At 46.1% G+C, this 15889-nt stretch overlaps 1 protein-coding gene across 4 annotated transcripts in view; it reads right to left on the bottom strand.

Annotated features, from left to right (window-relative positions):
- LOC105495113 (nitric oxide synthase 1) overlaps nt 1-15889 on the bottom strand; it is a 147155-nt gene that overhangs the window by 114476 nt on the left and 16790 nt on the right. For all 4 annotated transcript variants that reach the window (XM_011764385.3, XM_011764337.3, XM_011764352.2 and 1 more), the window contains exon 2: nt 1697-2847. In XM_011764385.3, the coding sequence (XP_011762687.1) occupies nt 1697-2421 (725 nt within the window). In that variant the 5' untranslated portion in view covers nt 2422-2847. The remainder of the gene's footprint in view (nt 1-1696; nt 2848-15889) is intronic.

Below are 15889 nucleotides of genomic sequence, written 5' to 3'. Positions count from 1 at the left end.
GTCCAAGTGGTTCTCCTGCCTCAGCCGCCTGAGTTGCTGTGACTACAGGCATGTGCCATCACGCCCAGCTAATCCCTTCCCCGCTTTCTTTATCTCCTTTACATATATCCCTAACAGACGGTCACGTATCGCTTAACCACAGGGATACATTCTGTGAAATGCATCATTAGGCAGTTCAGCCATTGTGGGAACATCACAGAGTGCACTCACACAAACCTGGATGGGAGAGCCTACACCACACCACACCTAGGCTACATGGTGTAGCCTATTGCCTCCAGGTGATGAACCTGTACAGCATGTGACTGTAGGGAATGCTGAAGGCAACTGTAACACAATTGTAAGAATTTGTGGATCTAAACATATCTAAACATGGAAAAGGTACAGTAACAATACAGTTTTATAATCTAATAGGATCCCTGATACAAAAGCAGCCCTTTGATGACTGAGACATCATTATGCATCTATAGCACATGACCTCATTACATATTTTATGTATTTATCTTATTTATCACCAGTACTCCCCACTAGACTGTAAGCTCCCCAAGGGCAGGGGATTTGTTGATTTCATTCATTGCTCCACCCTAGAGCGTAGGACAGTGCCTGACACACAGTAGGTCCTCAATGAACATTTGTTAAATGAGTGAATGCAGGGGCCTGGGGAGCTACCTTAATCCAGGCCCCCAGGTTGTCGGCGGGGGGGGGTAGTGCGGAATGTTCCTGAAGATCTCTAAGTGCTCTGAGGACACTTTGGCGTTCTTGGGGAAAGGGTTGGGAAATCTTGGCCTGGATTTTTTGGTGGCCCCAGACTGAGCCTCCCTCCGAGTATGCCTAGACCCACCCTGGCAGCACTGGGGACTGTAGCATCAGTGCTAGACCTAAGATGCAAATGGAAGGGGGACAGAGAAACTTCTCTCTGTGTTTAATCTCCTGACCCATTATTCTCTGACCGCCTGGCCCAGCCGCTGATTTCTCCCCAGAGAAGGAGCTAGCATCACCCACTCTGCTGCCAGCTCTCCTCCTGCAGAGAATTGAAAACATTCATCTGGTAAACATAGAGGGCTGGTACCCAGTTCTTTACATTCTCGTCCCAGCTCTCACATAATCCCAGGAAGACTGCGGATTTTGGGAACTGGCGCCAATTCTAGACTTTGATTCCCTTCTCCTCCTTTAGAATTTTACACATCCTGGACTGGCTGCAATGAGGAGAAAGCTGATTTAGGCTAATGGTTGCCCCGGCCTCAGCTCTTCCCTCCTGTCTTCCAAGGGGTTTTGCAGAGCCACACACCCCAGGGTGCCATGCACACATGCCTCCCACTTGCTAGGCAACCTCAGGAAGCGCAGCCTCCACTCCGAGCCTCTGTCTTCTCACTTGTGAAACACAGATTGTAAAAATGCAAGTTCCTGGGTTCCTGGAGGATTATAGGGGATAAAGATGAGAAGACACACTGTCCGCTACCATGATGATTAATTCGCTCTGGGTTTTGTGACAAGAGAAGCATCCTAGAAGCTATGCCCTCTGGCCTCTTGCGAATGTAATTTTAAGTGAAGATCAAGGGGACCGCCAAGTGGGAATGCATATACAGGTGTCTGAGACAGCCCAGGTTGGCTTCTGGGCTGTGAGGCTGAGTCTCAGTGGACACAAATGTACACACACAAGCATGCACACACACACACACATACCCCCCGTGGAGCTTACCTGTCCACCTGGATTCCCATATCTTTCATCTCTGCCTTGGCAGGTGCCCCTCCCTTGACCCCTCTGCTCCCACTGGTGAGAAGGTTCAGCACAGGCTCTATCTCCTTGAGCAGTTCATTGTTCTCCCCTCTGCCTTGGAGGCCGACTCTGGCTGCTTTCTTTGCAGGGTCCTGGCCCGGGGGCCTGGGGGCCAGGCCGTTGGCATGGGGGAGCGAGCCAGCCTCCTGCCCATCGTCTTGGGCATGCTGAGGCCCATTCCCAGGACCCGAGGCCCCATCCACTGCCAGCGGTTGTTCTTTGCCGGCTGATGGCTGGTGGGACAGATCCACAGCTTTGGTGGGGGGACCCAGGGGCTGCGTCACCCGGATGGTTTTGGGGGTCCCATCACCTGTAAAGGTGGTCTCCAGGTGCGTGGTGAAGCCTTCAGGGCCCCTCAGAATGAGGACCACGTGGGTCTCGGAGGCAATGCCTCTGAGTACCTCCAGGGCGCTGTCATAGCTCAGGTCCACCAAGGGCCGGCCGTTGACCGCAAGAATGATGTCTCCGGCCTGGATGAGGCCACTCTGTTCCGCGGCGCCCCCACGAATCAGGTCGGAGATGATCACGGGTGGCTTACTGACCCGCTCCTTCACCAGGAATCCCAGGCCCCCAACTTTGCGCTTGAAAAGACGAACAGAAATGACATTGGGCTGGATTTGCTGAACACCGAACATGTGATCCTCCATGGTAACCAGCTTCCAAGGGGTCCTGTCTGAAGACCTCACGATGCTATTAGGTCAAGGTGATTTCACCAGGAGGAGCCAGGCTTCAGGCAAAGCTGAGAGCAGGAGCCGGGGTGACAGGTGCTGACAAGGCTTCAGCCCTCTCTGTCTTTGACGTCAACTCAGCGTCACCCACTCATGGCTGGTGGCCCGTTGGTGGCATGATTTCCTGCGTCCGCCTCTCTCCTTATTCTCCAAGGAAGTGATGGTTGACCAAGCAGACGTCAAGAGAGGCGGTGGGATGTGTCCCTAAGCCACAGGTCAGGCAGAGAGGGGAGGAGACGCGTCTGGTGGCTGTGTCTAGAAGTGACGCATGATAAATGTGAACTATTCTCTGGGTATCTTCATTGCCAGCCTGTTAGATGCGGATCAGACCTGAGGCATCATGAGCTGAAGAGGAAGAACAGGAAGGGGATGAAAAGAATTTTACAAAAAGAGATTGAAGTAGAGTGCCCAACACCACCTTGAAAACTGAGATAGAAAATGCAGCCAACTGACAAAGTCTAGCCACAAGACACTCCAGAATTTCAAGCCAACCTAGAAACAAAATGCTTCTTTCTGGAGTTAGCTGCAAAATACCCAGTGTCGCTTCCATGATCAATGCCCTCCGGGACGAAAGGGTCTCCCTGGGCAAACCACAGACAATCACCCCCAGAAATCAAGTGACAAGAATCAGAAAACCTCTCTTATCTCTTTCCCACCATGAGAAGTCATCAGTCCAACTTGTCAAGCATTCTAGTTGCTCTCTGTGTCTTGTATACATTTTCCATCCATAGCTCAGGGGCTCAGCTGGCATAGATTTTTGGGCTCTCTTTTCCAGCCGCTCCCAAAGCCCAGTGGAACGGGAATGACACTGCCTTCCATGGACCCAACGATGACGAACGTCCATTGGCCTTCATAACCATGTTTATAATTATTAGCTTGTTCCATGTTCAAAAGAATAGGCTTAGTCACACTACAAACATGAATACCAAGAAGATGGGTCCACACAAAATTGTGGAAGACACTTTTGCTACACACACAGCTGAAACCCTGATGGAGAAACCTTAGGAAGAGTAGATTTTATACCCCTAAGGGAAACATAGGAACATTGCAGGTACTCAATGAATATTAGTTGACTGAAGAAAGAAAAACCCCAAAGACTAAACACGACAGACACTTTTTGAGCACGTTCCCTCTTAACACATATATTTTTTATTTCTCCTTTAATCCTAACGATAACTCCTCAAAAGAAGAGGAAAGGGAAGCTTGGGAAGGTTCAGTAACTTGTCCAAGGTTGCACAGAGAATAATGGCAGGGGGAGGGTTTGACCTTGAGCCTGAGCTTTTAAACTTATACTCTAGCTCTTCCAAATTTATACTCTAGGATGGGTATGGAGACTCACACCTGTAATCCCAGCATTTTGGAAGGCTAAGGTGGGAGGATCGCATGAGCCCAGGAGTTTGAGACCAGCCTGGGCAACATAGTGAGACCCTGTCTCTATTTATTAAAGAAAAAAAAAATCAGGCCGGGCACAGTGCCTCACACCTGTAATCCCAGCACTTTGGGAGGCCAAGGTAGGTGGATTACCTGAGGTCAGGAGTTCAAGACCAGCCTGGCCAACATGGTGAAACCCCCACCTCTACTAAAAATACAAAGATTAGCCAGGCGTGGTGGCGGGTGCCTGTAATCCCAGCTACTTGGGAGGCTGAGGCACTAGAATCGCTTGAAACCAGGAGGTGGAGGTTGCAGTGAGCTGAGATTACACCATTGCACTCCAGCCTGGGCAACAGAGTGAGACTCTGTCTCCCTCGCCCCCCAAAAAATCAAATCTATATTCTAGTTATTTTCTTAACTCCTAACTTTTTCCCTGAAATACTGGCATCTTCCAAGTCACTGACTCCTTCAGGCTCAAAGAAATGGGGTCTGGTTGGGGTACCAAAGGCCAACAGGGGGCCCAGCTGGAGATGCTGTGGCCCAGGTGAGGGATGAGTACCTGTAGCATGTACCCACGGGGCCGTGTACATGCACAGTGTGGCACATCTGGGGTGGGGCAGGTGATCTGTGGGTGTGGGTAGGGTGGGAAGTAGCCCCCAATCTCTACCCATGATTATTAGTTTGTTCCAAGTTCAAAAAGATAGGTTTGGTCACACTACAAACATCAATACCAGCAAGATGGGTAGCGGACATCAGAGAACCCTTCCATCTCTTTCCCTACCCCCCACTCAAGTGCTACTTCCATCTCTGTCCCAAAGCCCCTTCCTGCCAGCATCCTCACCACGCTTCAGCACCAGGAGGGAACCCCCATCTGCCATGACTAACAAACTGACACTCACTTCCTCGCTTCCCTTTTAGTGACTTCCCAGGGTCACCCCAGGACTGAGGCAGCTGACAAGCTCCTGCTGCCTCTGAGAGCAGGAGGTGGGTGCAGAGACCCCTTCCAGAAGGAGGTGCCACCTTCTGGAGCCCCACAATGGGGGGTGTGTGTGGGGGGGTAATTAGCAAGTTCAGCCTCCCCTTTGCAGCCTGCATTACGTAACTCCGCCAGCCCCTCTGTGTGGGTGAGGAAATAATGAATCCCCAGGCCCAGCCCGGGCTACATTCTCCATCTGGCGTTGCTCTGTGTATGTTTCTCTCTGTGTATTCATGCGTCGCCTGCGTGCTGTGTCATTTCTCTGCTGTGTGTGGCCCGGGTGTCGACCGGCTGAGTGTCTTTTGGCATCTTGCTGCTGGGGTTCTGGTTTGCAGGGAAACCCATCCAGGACCGCGCTGTGCCCTTCTCTCTCTTTGCTTCCTTAACCCTCCCCGAGCCCCACATCCTCCAGGTACCAAACCAAGGATGCTCACTGTTCAGTTGGTGGCAGAGACAGCCGGGACCTCCAGGGCTCTCTTGAGCATCCTGTTTGGCATTAAGGCTTAATTCTTTATTAAAAGAAGCAACTGAAAGGTGACCTCTTGGGTAGGCAAGGCCCCCAAGTTCACTTCCTCCAGACTCTGGCTTGGGCCAGACCTTACTAAAGGACAGAGGCGGGAATTAGCCTTTGGTGTACTTTGCTTAAGGAAAAAAGAAAACAGAAATGAAGCAACTGGCAACGGCCCCTGGCCGCTCTCAGCACGTTCTTCTCTCTTTCTCCTCTGCGTCCTACAGTCAAGGAGGGCTCTGGGCTGGTGCTTGGGAAATTGGTGTGCTGTTTCTCTCTCACATCTTGGCCATAGAAAGGAAACTTGATCTTTGGAAGGGGTTGAAAAGAAGCTGGGCTGGGGAGAGGCAGATATATTTTTTGTCTGCTGAGACAGACACAGAGAAGGAGGGAGACAGCAAGCTCTGGGTCTGAGTTCTGGGTTCTGAGCGCTTTTCATTGTCAATCATCTTCTTCTTCTTCTTCTTCTTTTTGTTTTTTAGAGTCTCATTCTGTCACCCAGGCTGGAATGCAGTGGTGCAATCTCAGCTCACTGCAACCTCCGCCTCCTGGATTCAAGCGATTCTCTAGCCTCAGCCTCCTGAGTAGCTGGGATTACAGGCTCCTGCCACCACACCTGGCTAATTTTGTATTTTTAGTAGAGACGGGGTTTTGCCATGTTGGCCAGGCTGGTCTCGAACTCCTGACCTCAAGTGATCTGCCTGCCTCGGCCTCCCAAAGTGCTGGGATTACAGGTGTGAGCCATTGCACCTGTCCGTCAATCATTATCTTAATAACAATTCCACAACACTTTCTCTACCTCCCTTTCCTCCCACAAAACATCCTCATCTACCATATTTTTCATCCTTGTCCTGACCAACATCAGGTTCGGCTGTCCCCCAACTTTACAGGTGAATAAATTAAGCTGCTATAAGGACACCCGCTTGTCCCAGTTTTTGAATGTCCAGTTTCCGTGAGGCTCTGTAGGGAGAGCTGGCTACCTCCTGCCCCAGGGAAGAGTTTTAAGGTCCTTCCTGGCTCTCTCCGGGTGTTTCTGGGTGAGTTCTTTATTTTCTCTGAACCTCAGTTCCCTTATCTGTAAAATGCGGTCATTTGTAAGCACCTCGTCTCTGAGTAACAGGGAGGGTTAAATTAAACAGTAAATGCAGGGAACTTGGCAATGTCATAGAGTAGTGAGAGCTCAGAAAAGTGGCTTCCTATTATTGTTATGTAATAGATAACGATTCGGACTTCCTGGCTTTTAATTCAGTGCACTTTCTACTCTGTCACTGTCCAGCCAAAGGTACTTCAGGCGCCATGTAGAAGGGGGCCCTTCCCTTGAAATCACACTGAGCCATCTCACGCTGGTCTGGGTGGGAGGGCACCGTCTACAGAGAGACGGCCGCTGGACAGAATCGCCTGACAACCCTGCCTCCACCCTCGCGAACAGGGATTTTAAACAAATCACATATGCATGCTTGCCAGGGTACATACCATGGAAACAATACTTAGACCCAAGCCTCATTCAAGTAGTTCAGTGGCTTCGGGTGTATTTATTTCATTTACCTTGCTGTGAGGAAATTAGTAGCTGACTATCGGGGATGCCTGCCAGTGACAGGGAGAAAGCCCAAATAGGGCAGCGTCTGCTACTCCCTCCTCTGTGTGCGACCTTGGCCAAGCCCCTCTCCACCCTGAACCTCATTTCTGCAACTGAAGGAAAGGTAACAGCAGCAGCCTCCTGTGGTTGAGAGCTTACTGTGTGCTAAGCATTGGTGCCTGAGCCCTCTGCATAGGGGTTTTATTTAATCGTTACAGACACCATAGGAGATATATATATATATATGTGTGTGTATATATATATATGTATTTTTTATATCAAACTCTGTGCCTCAAGTGATCCTCCTGCCTTAGTCTCCCGAGTAGCTAGGACTACACGTGCACGCCACTATACCCAGCTACTTGTTTTTATATCTGTAGAGACAGGGTCTCACTATGTTCTTGAATTCCTGGGCTCAAGTGACCCTCCTGCCTCGGCCTCCTGAGTTGCTGTGTCTACAGGCATGAGCCTCCATGCTGGGCCTTGTAAGTGCCATTTTTATCTGCACCTTATGGATGGATAAGGCAGATGAGGTTCAGGGACATAAATTAAGGAGGTAGATCTGAGTCTAAGCGAGTGGGTTCTGAGCACTCTCTGTGGTCAATCACAGTCCTGAAAATAATCCCACAACACTATGCCTCCCTCCTTTTCCTCCACAAAGCACATCCTCATCTGTGGATCTGGGTCATATTCGATTGTCCCCATTTTATAGACGAGAAAACAAAGCTCCCACAGGGAAGCCTGCCTGTCCTGGTTTGCCTGTGCTTTCCATTTTTAGCATTGAAAGATGAAGAATGTTAGGATGAAGGGAAGCCACCAAGCCTGTCTAGTCTAGCTTCCTCATTCAGAAATGAGGAAACAGAGGCCTGGAGAAGCAAAGGGCTCATTCAACATGGACCAGCCATAGCTGGAGCATGCAGACCTGTGCTGTCCATTATGGCAGCCATTTGCCACACATGGCCATTGAGCACAAGGCCTGTGGCTGGTTCAGTTGCAATGTGCTGTAAGCGTAAAGTGCACATTGACTTTCAGAGACTAGTATGAGAGGTGATGGGTGCACCAAAATCTCAGAAGTCACCACTAAAGAACTTAGCCATGTAATCAAACACCACCTGTTCCCCAAAACACTTATTGAAATAAAAATATTTAAAAAACAAAAAACAAAAACTAGCATGAGAAAAAGAACATAAACATCTCCACGATGTTTACTGATTACATTTGAAGTGACACTGTCATGGATATATTGTGTTAAATAAAATTATTATGAAAGTTAATTGTCCCCATCACTTTTCACTCTTTTTTCTTTTTTTTGTGAGACTGGGTCTCACTCTGTTGCCCAGGCCGGAGGGCAGTGGCACGATCTCGGCTCACTGCAGCCTCTACCTCCCAGGCTCAAGTGATCCTCCCACTTCAGCCTCCTGAGTAGCTGGGACTCCAGACACATGCCACCATGTCCAGCTAATTTTTGTATTTTTGTAGAGAAGAGGTTTTGCCATACTGACCGGGCTGGTCTTGAACTCCTGGGCTTGAGCCACCACCCTCCTGCCTCAACCTCCCAAAGTATAGGGATTACAGGCATGAGCCACTGTACCCAGCTGCTTTTCACTCTTTTTAATGTGACTTATAAAGCCAAGCATTACACACGTGGCTTGCATTATATTGCCATTGGGCAGCGTGGGTCTAGAGTGTGACTGTTGTTCCTTCTGTAGCCTACCATCCCTGGATCTCCTCAAGAACCTACTGGTAACAGCCAGGCAGAAGACATTTCTTAGAGTTTTTCCTTCTAAAGAAACCAGAAAAATGACAAAGAGGGTTTGCAAATATCATGTCACCTTTTGAAACTGACCTCTGGGAATAGGCATGGTGGCGGTAGCATGGAGAGAGAGAAAATCCACCCAGAACCATACAAAGAAAGAGGTCTCAGTAGAATGTCGCCTGGGCTAATAGTCCAGTATCCAAAATCTTGTTTCCAAGTGTCAATTGAAATCTAACCCAGGGCTGTTATCCCAGCACTTTAGGAGGCTGAGGCAGGCAGATTGCTTGAGGCCAGAAGCTTGAAATCAGCCTGGGCAACATAGTGATATCCCATTTCTACAAAAAAATACAAAAATTTGGCCAGGTGCAGTGGCTCACACCTGTAATCCCAACACTTTGGGAGGCCAAGGCAGGTGTATCACTTGAGGTCAGGAGTTCAAGACTAGCCTGGCCAACATGGTGAAACCCCATCTCTACTAAAAATACAAAAAAGTTAGCTGGGCTTGGTGGCAGGCACCTGTGATTCCAGCTGATCAGGAGGCTGAGGCAGGACAATGGCTTGAACCTGAGGCGGAGGTTGCAGTGAGGCCAGATGGCGCCACTGCCCTCCAGCCTGAGCGATAGAGTGAGATCTCTGTCTCAAAAAAAAAAAAAAAAAAAAAAACAACCAAAAAACCAGAAAAACCAAACAAACAACAAAAAAAATGAAACAAAACAAAATAAAAAGTCAGGCATGGTGACACATGCCTGTAGTCCCAGCTATTCTGGAGACTGAGGTGGGGAGGATCAATTGAGCCTGGGAGGTTGAGGCTGCAGTGAGCCAAGATAGCACCACTGCACTCTAGCCTGGGTGATAGAACGAGACCCTGTTTCAAAAAAAAAAAAAAATCTAACTCATCTGTACAATAAATGTGTCATTAAAAACAATGAGGCAGATCTCTATCTGCAAATAAGAAATGAACTCCAAGGTACACCATTAAGGTGTAAACAAGTTGGTTCTGTATATGTAAATGCAAAGATTATTCTGGAGGAAACGGATCTCAATGATTGCATCTTAAGACGAATGTTAGAAGTCAGTAGGAGGGAGATATACTTTGTATTGAATACCTTTTTTTCTATTTGAGTATCATGTAAATTTTTGAAATCACATGTGTATTACCTTTTACATGAATAATATCAAAGAAAACAAAACCCAGCCTGCCTGTGAAGTCTTGACTGTTTTCAGTTTGTACACCCACAAAATCACTGATGGAGTTTCAGCCCTGTTTCCTATCTCCCTGCAATCTCATTTAAAAACAAACTCCAAGTCCTCCAAGTCTCCAAAAACAAAACAAAATACTGCCACCCCCAACACAAACAAAAGACTGAAAGCGTAAACCCAACTGTGCTCTTTTTAAAAATGCAAAACCACCAACTTCTTTACATCTCCTGAACTGCTCATTTACAGTCTTTCCCCAGAGAGATCACCACCCCGGAATCAAGCTGAAGTGTTTTCTCCTACGCTAGTAAGTCATAGCTGGAAACCCACGAGTCCTCACAAATCCAGGGGGTAAGTTGGCATTCTGTGCCTTGGGGATCCCAAAGACGCAAGCATCCTGAGTCTCCCCAGCCCTGGAATCCCCCGAGTTTCATGGCTACAGTTTGCCTATGATGATGTCAATCTTCCCACCTCTGATGCCCATATCTCAGAGGTAGTAACAGGCTCAGCTTAGAGTTACAAGCATGAGCATTAATGATTGTTTAAAATGTGACACACACTCTGTTGCCAAGGCTTTGGGAAACCCCACTCTCTTACATTGCTGCTAAATACAACCTCTTTGAATGGCAGTTTGACAATATCTACCTCCAAAGTTAAAATACATAAACCTTAGCCTGACAATTCAAATTTTAGGACTTTCTCTTATAGGTAACCTGAAAGGAACATCCTTAAACACACACAAAACTCTTCTTTGCAGGGTTCTGAATATCTGAATATCAAGAGATTGAGAAAATCTTAAGTACCCATCAATAGAAGACTATTAAATCAACTACGGCAAGCTCCGCCTCCCAGGTTCATGCCATTCTCCTGCTTCAGCCTCCCGAGTAGCTGGGACTACAGGCGCCTGCCACTACACCCGGCTAATTTTTTGTATTTTTAGTAGAGATGGGTATTCACCATGTTAGCCAGGATGGTCTCGATCTCCTGACCTCGTGATCCGCCTGCCTCGGCCTCCCAAAGTGCTGGGATTACAGGCATGAGCCACCACCGTGCCCGGCTGGATTTTTTAACTTTCTGTAGAAACGGTGTCTCACTATGTTGCCCAGGGTGGTCTCAAACTCCTGGCCTCAAGCAATCCTCCCACCCTTGACCTCCCAAAGTGCTGAGTTATAAGCACGAACCAGTGTGCCTGGACTAAATTATTAGTTTTTAACAATGCTTTTTGCATCAATTTTAAGAAAAGAGTAAGGTTTTTGAAGTCAGACTGTCTGATTCTCTACTTGGCTTTGTGATTGCGGGCAAGTTACTTACTCTCTCTGAGTCATAGTTTCTGCATCTATTAAATAGGGGTGATAATAGTGCCTATATAGATAGGGTGTCTGAGGATAGGAGATAATAGTTAATGTTTTTTCCTTTTTCTTTCTTTTTTTTTGACATGGAGTCTCACTCTGTCACCCAGGTTGGAGTGCAGTGGCACAATCTTGGCTCACTGCAACCTCTGCCTCCCAGGTTCAAATGATTCTCCTGCCTCAGCCTCCTGAGTAGCTGGAACTACAGGCACTCGCCACCATGCCTGGCTAATTTTTGCATTTTAATTTTTAAATTTCTATTATTTTTATTCTTTTTTGAGATGGAATCTTGCTCTGTTGCCCAGGCTGAGTGCAATGGCATGATCTTGGCTTACTGCAACCTCTGCCTCCCAGTTTCAAATGATCCTCCTGCCTCAGACTCCTGAGGAGCTGAGATCACACCTGACTTTTTTTTTTCTTTCTTTCTTTTGTATTTTTAGTAGAGAAGATGGAGTTTCATCATGTTGGCCAGGCTGGTCTTGAACTCCTAACCTCAAGTGATCCACCTGCCTCGGCCTCCCAAAGTGCTGGGATTACAGGCATGAGCCACTGTGCCCCGTCAATAGTTAATGTTTTCTAAGTTATTACAATGCACCATAGACTAGTAAGTGCTCAGGAAATGGATCCTTTTACCACCACTCTTACTAATTATCATCACTTAAGCAGTCATTTTCCTATTGAGCATCTGTAGTATCTGGTGGATGTGTTGCTTAAAGCACTTTGTGTTGAAGGACCAGGTAAAAGGTATGGACACGTGGACCGGTCCTGTCTCCCATGGGAGTGGATGACTGTCACTGGTTCCTTTTTGGAATGCTGCAAAAGCAGAATTCAGTTTGTGGGAATACGGCACATGAGAGGTGCGTCCAGAAGCACTGAGACCCCAGAACTTGGTGGTGAATCAACACCACTGGGGCGGGATGAGGAGGATGTTCTGGTTCATCATAAGGAGAGAGCTGCAGGGCTGTCATCCCCATGTTAGAATGGTTCTGGGGAATCACAGAGTCTTCATTTCGGCTTCGTTTTGCAGAGCTCATTTACATGAGCTAGTTCGGCCAACAGGAGACCAATATATCCATCAATCATATGACAGAAAATTTCAGGGTTTGGGGCTAAGGTTCTTAAGTTCCTTCTATCCATGGACACTTCAGTGGGAAAAAAGTCCCCACAGATGCACTTCTGCCTCCCATCCTTGCCCCTACATACATGCCTCATTGCTGTAATGCTGTGTGGGGGTCAAAGGCATGAATTTGGAGCTAGAAAAACCAGGGTGTGTGACCCACCTCTGCTGCCTGTTAGCCTCAGATTCCTCATCTGTAAAGTGGGAACAATTCTGGTTTCTGCCTTAAATATGGAAACCAATAAATCACATGGGATAATTTAAATGGAAGTGCATTAGAGGGGACAATTCATCTAAAGCATGGGACAATTCATCTAAAGCATGTGCTACTGTTGACTATTATTTTTAGAGTCACTTTAGATTACACATCAAGAAAATTGAACCATTTCAGGCTAGATATGCAAACATAATCACGGCCAAGAGGACAGCCTCATTACTATAAAAAGAAAACATATTATCAGTGGTCTCAGAAACTTTTCTTAACAATCATTAAAATAAGATGGCACATATTTTCTACCCCCATCAACCTTATACTCAACTTTTTACTTTTTTTTCCTCCTTCCCTCTTTCTCTCCTTTGCCTCCTCTCATCTTTCCTTTTCTTTGATTCATGCCAACCATTCATTTGCTAACTCATACACAGCTCTCCCCAGGTCAGGGCAGTCAGTGTGGACTTTGCATTGGGATTACAGGGATGGGTAAGACAGAGAGCATCCCGGCCCTCAAGCTTACAACCTAGGGTGGAGGTAGTTGGAGAGAAATATGAGTGATAAAAACAATGAGTAGAACAAAAGGGAAAATACAGGGTGCTAATGAGAGCTTGCATAAGGGACATAACATGGTCTGGATGGTGGTGGTCAGGGAAGGCTTCCTGGAGGAAGAGTCAGGATCCAGAGTCGGCCAGATAAGAAGGTGGATGGAGGAAGTGAGAAGTGGAGGACAGAGACCAGCATGTGAGAAGGCACTGTGGTAGGATGGAGCTGGCATTGTGGTGAGACAAGAAAGCCACGCCATGAGATAAAGCTGGAGAGGTCATCAGGGACTGGATCATCAGGTCTCTTGAAAGGCAAATTAACAATTTTGGACTTTATTCTTAGAGCAATGGCAAACATTGGAGGGTTTTCAGACAAGAAGTACAGTGGTCAGATTTAGATTTTATGAAGATTACTCTGGCTGCTACTGGATGGAAATGGTTGGGAAAATCAAGGCTGGGTACGGGGAGCCTGGTTAAGAGACTGCTGCAGGCCAGAGATGAGCGATGATGGTGGTTAAGGATCAGGTGGTGAAAGTGAGGAAGGAAGGAGGTGGGTCGATTTAAGAGATGTTTACAAGATTGAGTCAACAAGATTTGGTGACTAATTGGATACAGAAGCTAACAGAGAAGGAGGTGTCTGCAGTGGCCTCCCAGCTCCTGGCTTCCACTAGTAGAAGGAGTGTGAAGGATTTCCTGAGAGAGGGAAACCTGAACAATGGGGTGAAAGGGCTGGATGCCTGTAATCCCAGCACTTTGGGAGGCTGAGGCAAGAGGATTGTTTGAGGCCAGGAGTTCAAGACCAGCCTGAGCAACACAGTGAGACCCCCATCTCTACAAAAAAAAAAAAAAAAAAAAAAAAAGAAAAAATTAACTATGATCGTGCCACTGCACACCAGCCTGGGTGACAGTGAAACACCCTGTCAAAAAGAAAGAAGGAAGGAAGGATGGATGGATGGAAGGAAGGAAGGGAGGAAGGGAGGAAAATGGTGAAAAAAAGAATAAGAATGAATGAAACTCATTTCATAGAATTGTCTGTCATGAGTAGTAATAAGTAATTTAGTTGTGGTCTAGTATATTGCAAGAATCAACATTTCCTAATAACGTCATTTCCATAATTCTGAGAATTCAGCTATAAAAAATAAGCTCAATTTGGCTCAATTCCAAGCTTTGCCATTTACAAGCTATTTGATCTTGGATAAGTCATTTAACATTTTGACTCTCGATTTCCTTTTGTGAAATTGAAACGGTGATAACAACTAGTTGCCAAGGATTTTGTAATGATTAAGCAAGACGGACACAGCAAAAGGCACTTTGTAAACTGTAAATGTCAACTATAATGACAATGTTGACTGTTTATTTTTCAGGGAAAATCAGTAACTGTTTTCTTCAAATTGCACATCAATGTTAACTTGATGCTCAACCAAATTTCTTCTCTCATGCCTGGCATCCTTGGGTGCTTTCTGGTATAGGGCAGCTGAGTCAAAAGGCTGACAAAAAGTGCTCAGGGAAGAAAAAAGAAGTAAGAATAACTATTTTAAGACAGCAGTAATAATATCTGTTCCCTTCACTCGAAAGTTCCCTTTAAACAGATCCACAGCATCCATACAGGCCTGAATCAGTTACAAATGAATTTCAGTAAAGGGAAAACATGTTAAATAGAAAACACAAACTACAATGGCAGAAATAATTCCATATATGTCAGATATACCAGTAATAACAATAAATGCAATTGGGTCAAACTTTAGTAAAAGATCAAGACTCTTCAATTGTATAAAATGTATTTGCAGTTGCCCTACCTTAGCATGAATGTGTAGACTAGTAGCAAGGACAGGAGGGAAAATATTCAGTAAGGCAGGGCTGAGCCTAGTATACATTTGCTGGCCGCTTGGAACTAAAGCACCAAAGGTCTGCTTTCATCTGCACAATATAACTGACTTTCTTCTTAGAATATGTTAGCACCTAGTAAGCATGAAATAAGTATTTGGTGACTAAGTACTTATTAGGTTGAAATATATGAAATTAACAGTTTTGCAAGTGATCAAATTTTTCAATTTCGTATGGTTCAACTTAATATTTTGAACATTTTTATATGTAAACACTATTGGAAGATCTCATTTTCATTCTTGCAACACGATATGAACATGACGTGACATTATAATTCCCATTTTATAGATGTTAAAATCGAGGCTCTAAGACATTAAGTCATAGATTATGCAGCTAGCGTCAGTGGTGGGGACTTAAGTCAAGTTTGTCTGAACTCAACGTCTTTGCTTTTCTAACGTTCTAAGTACTGCTATGTATTTTTAGCTCAATTCTACAATTTTAGTAATTGAAAGTTGAAAGAGATGCTAGGGATTTTCTACTCTAGTTCACAACATTGATTTTATAAACCTCCTACAGGGCTCAGGGAACCCTGAAAATCCTGAAATTGTGGGTGCAACTTTTGTGATACGTGCATTTATATGGGGAAAACAGGCCATGGCATTAATATGATTCCCCAAGTATTCCATTACACAATAAATAATAAGGGTAGAAGTCACTGGTTTAACATTGCATTTTGCAGATGAGGAGCTAGAGGCTGTTAGGAAAGGACTTGTCTAAGATTCTTAGAAACAGAGTCAGAACGAGGATCAAACTCAGGCTATATGATTCATTCTTGTTTGCTTGCCTTTTTTTTTTTTTTTTTTTTTTTGACAGTGACTCACTCTGTTGCCCAGGCTGGAGTGCAGTGGCACAATCTTGGCTCACTGTAACCTCTGCCTCCTGGGTTCAAGCAATTCTCCT

This window comes from Macaca nemestrina, chromosome 10, assembly GCF_043159975.1.
Source record: "Macaca nemestrina isolate mMacNem1 chromosome 10, mMacNem.hap1, whole genome shotgun sequence".
Classification (NCBI taxonomy): domain Eukaryota; kingdom Metazoa; phylum Chordata; class Mammalia; order Primates; family Cercopithecidae; genus Macaca; species Macaca nemestrina.
This window is presented reverse-complemented; position numbering and strand designations above follow the sequence as displayed.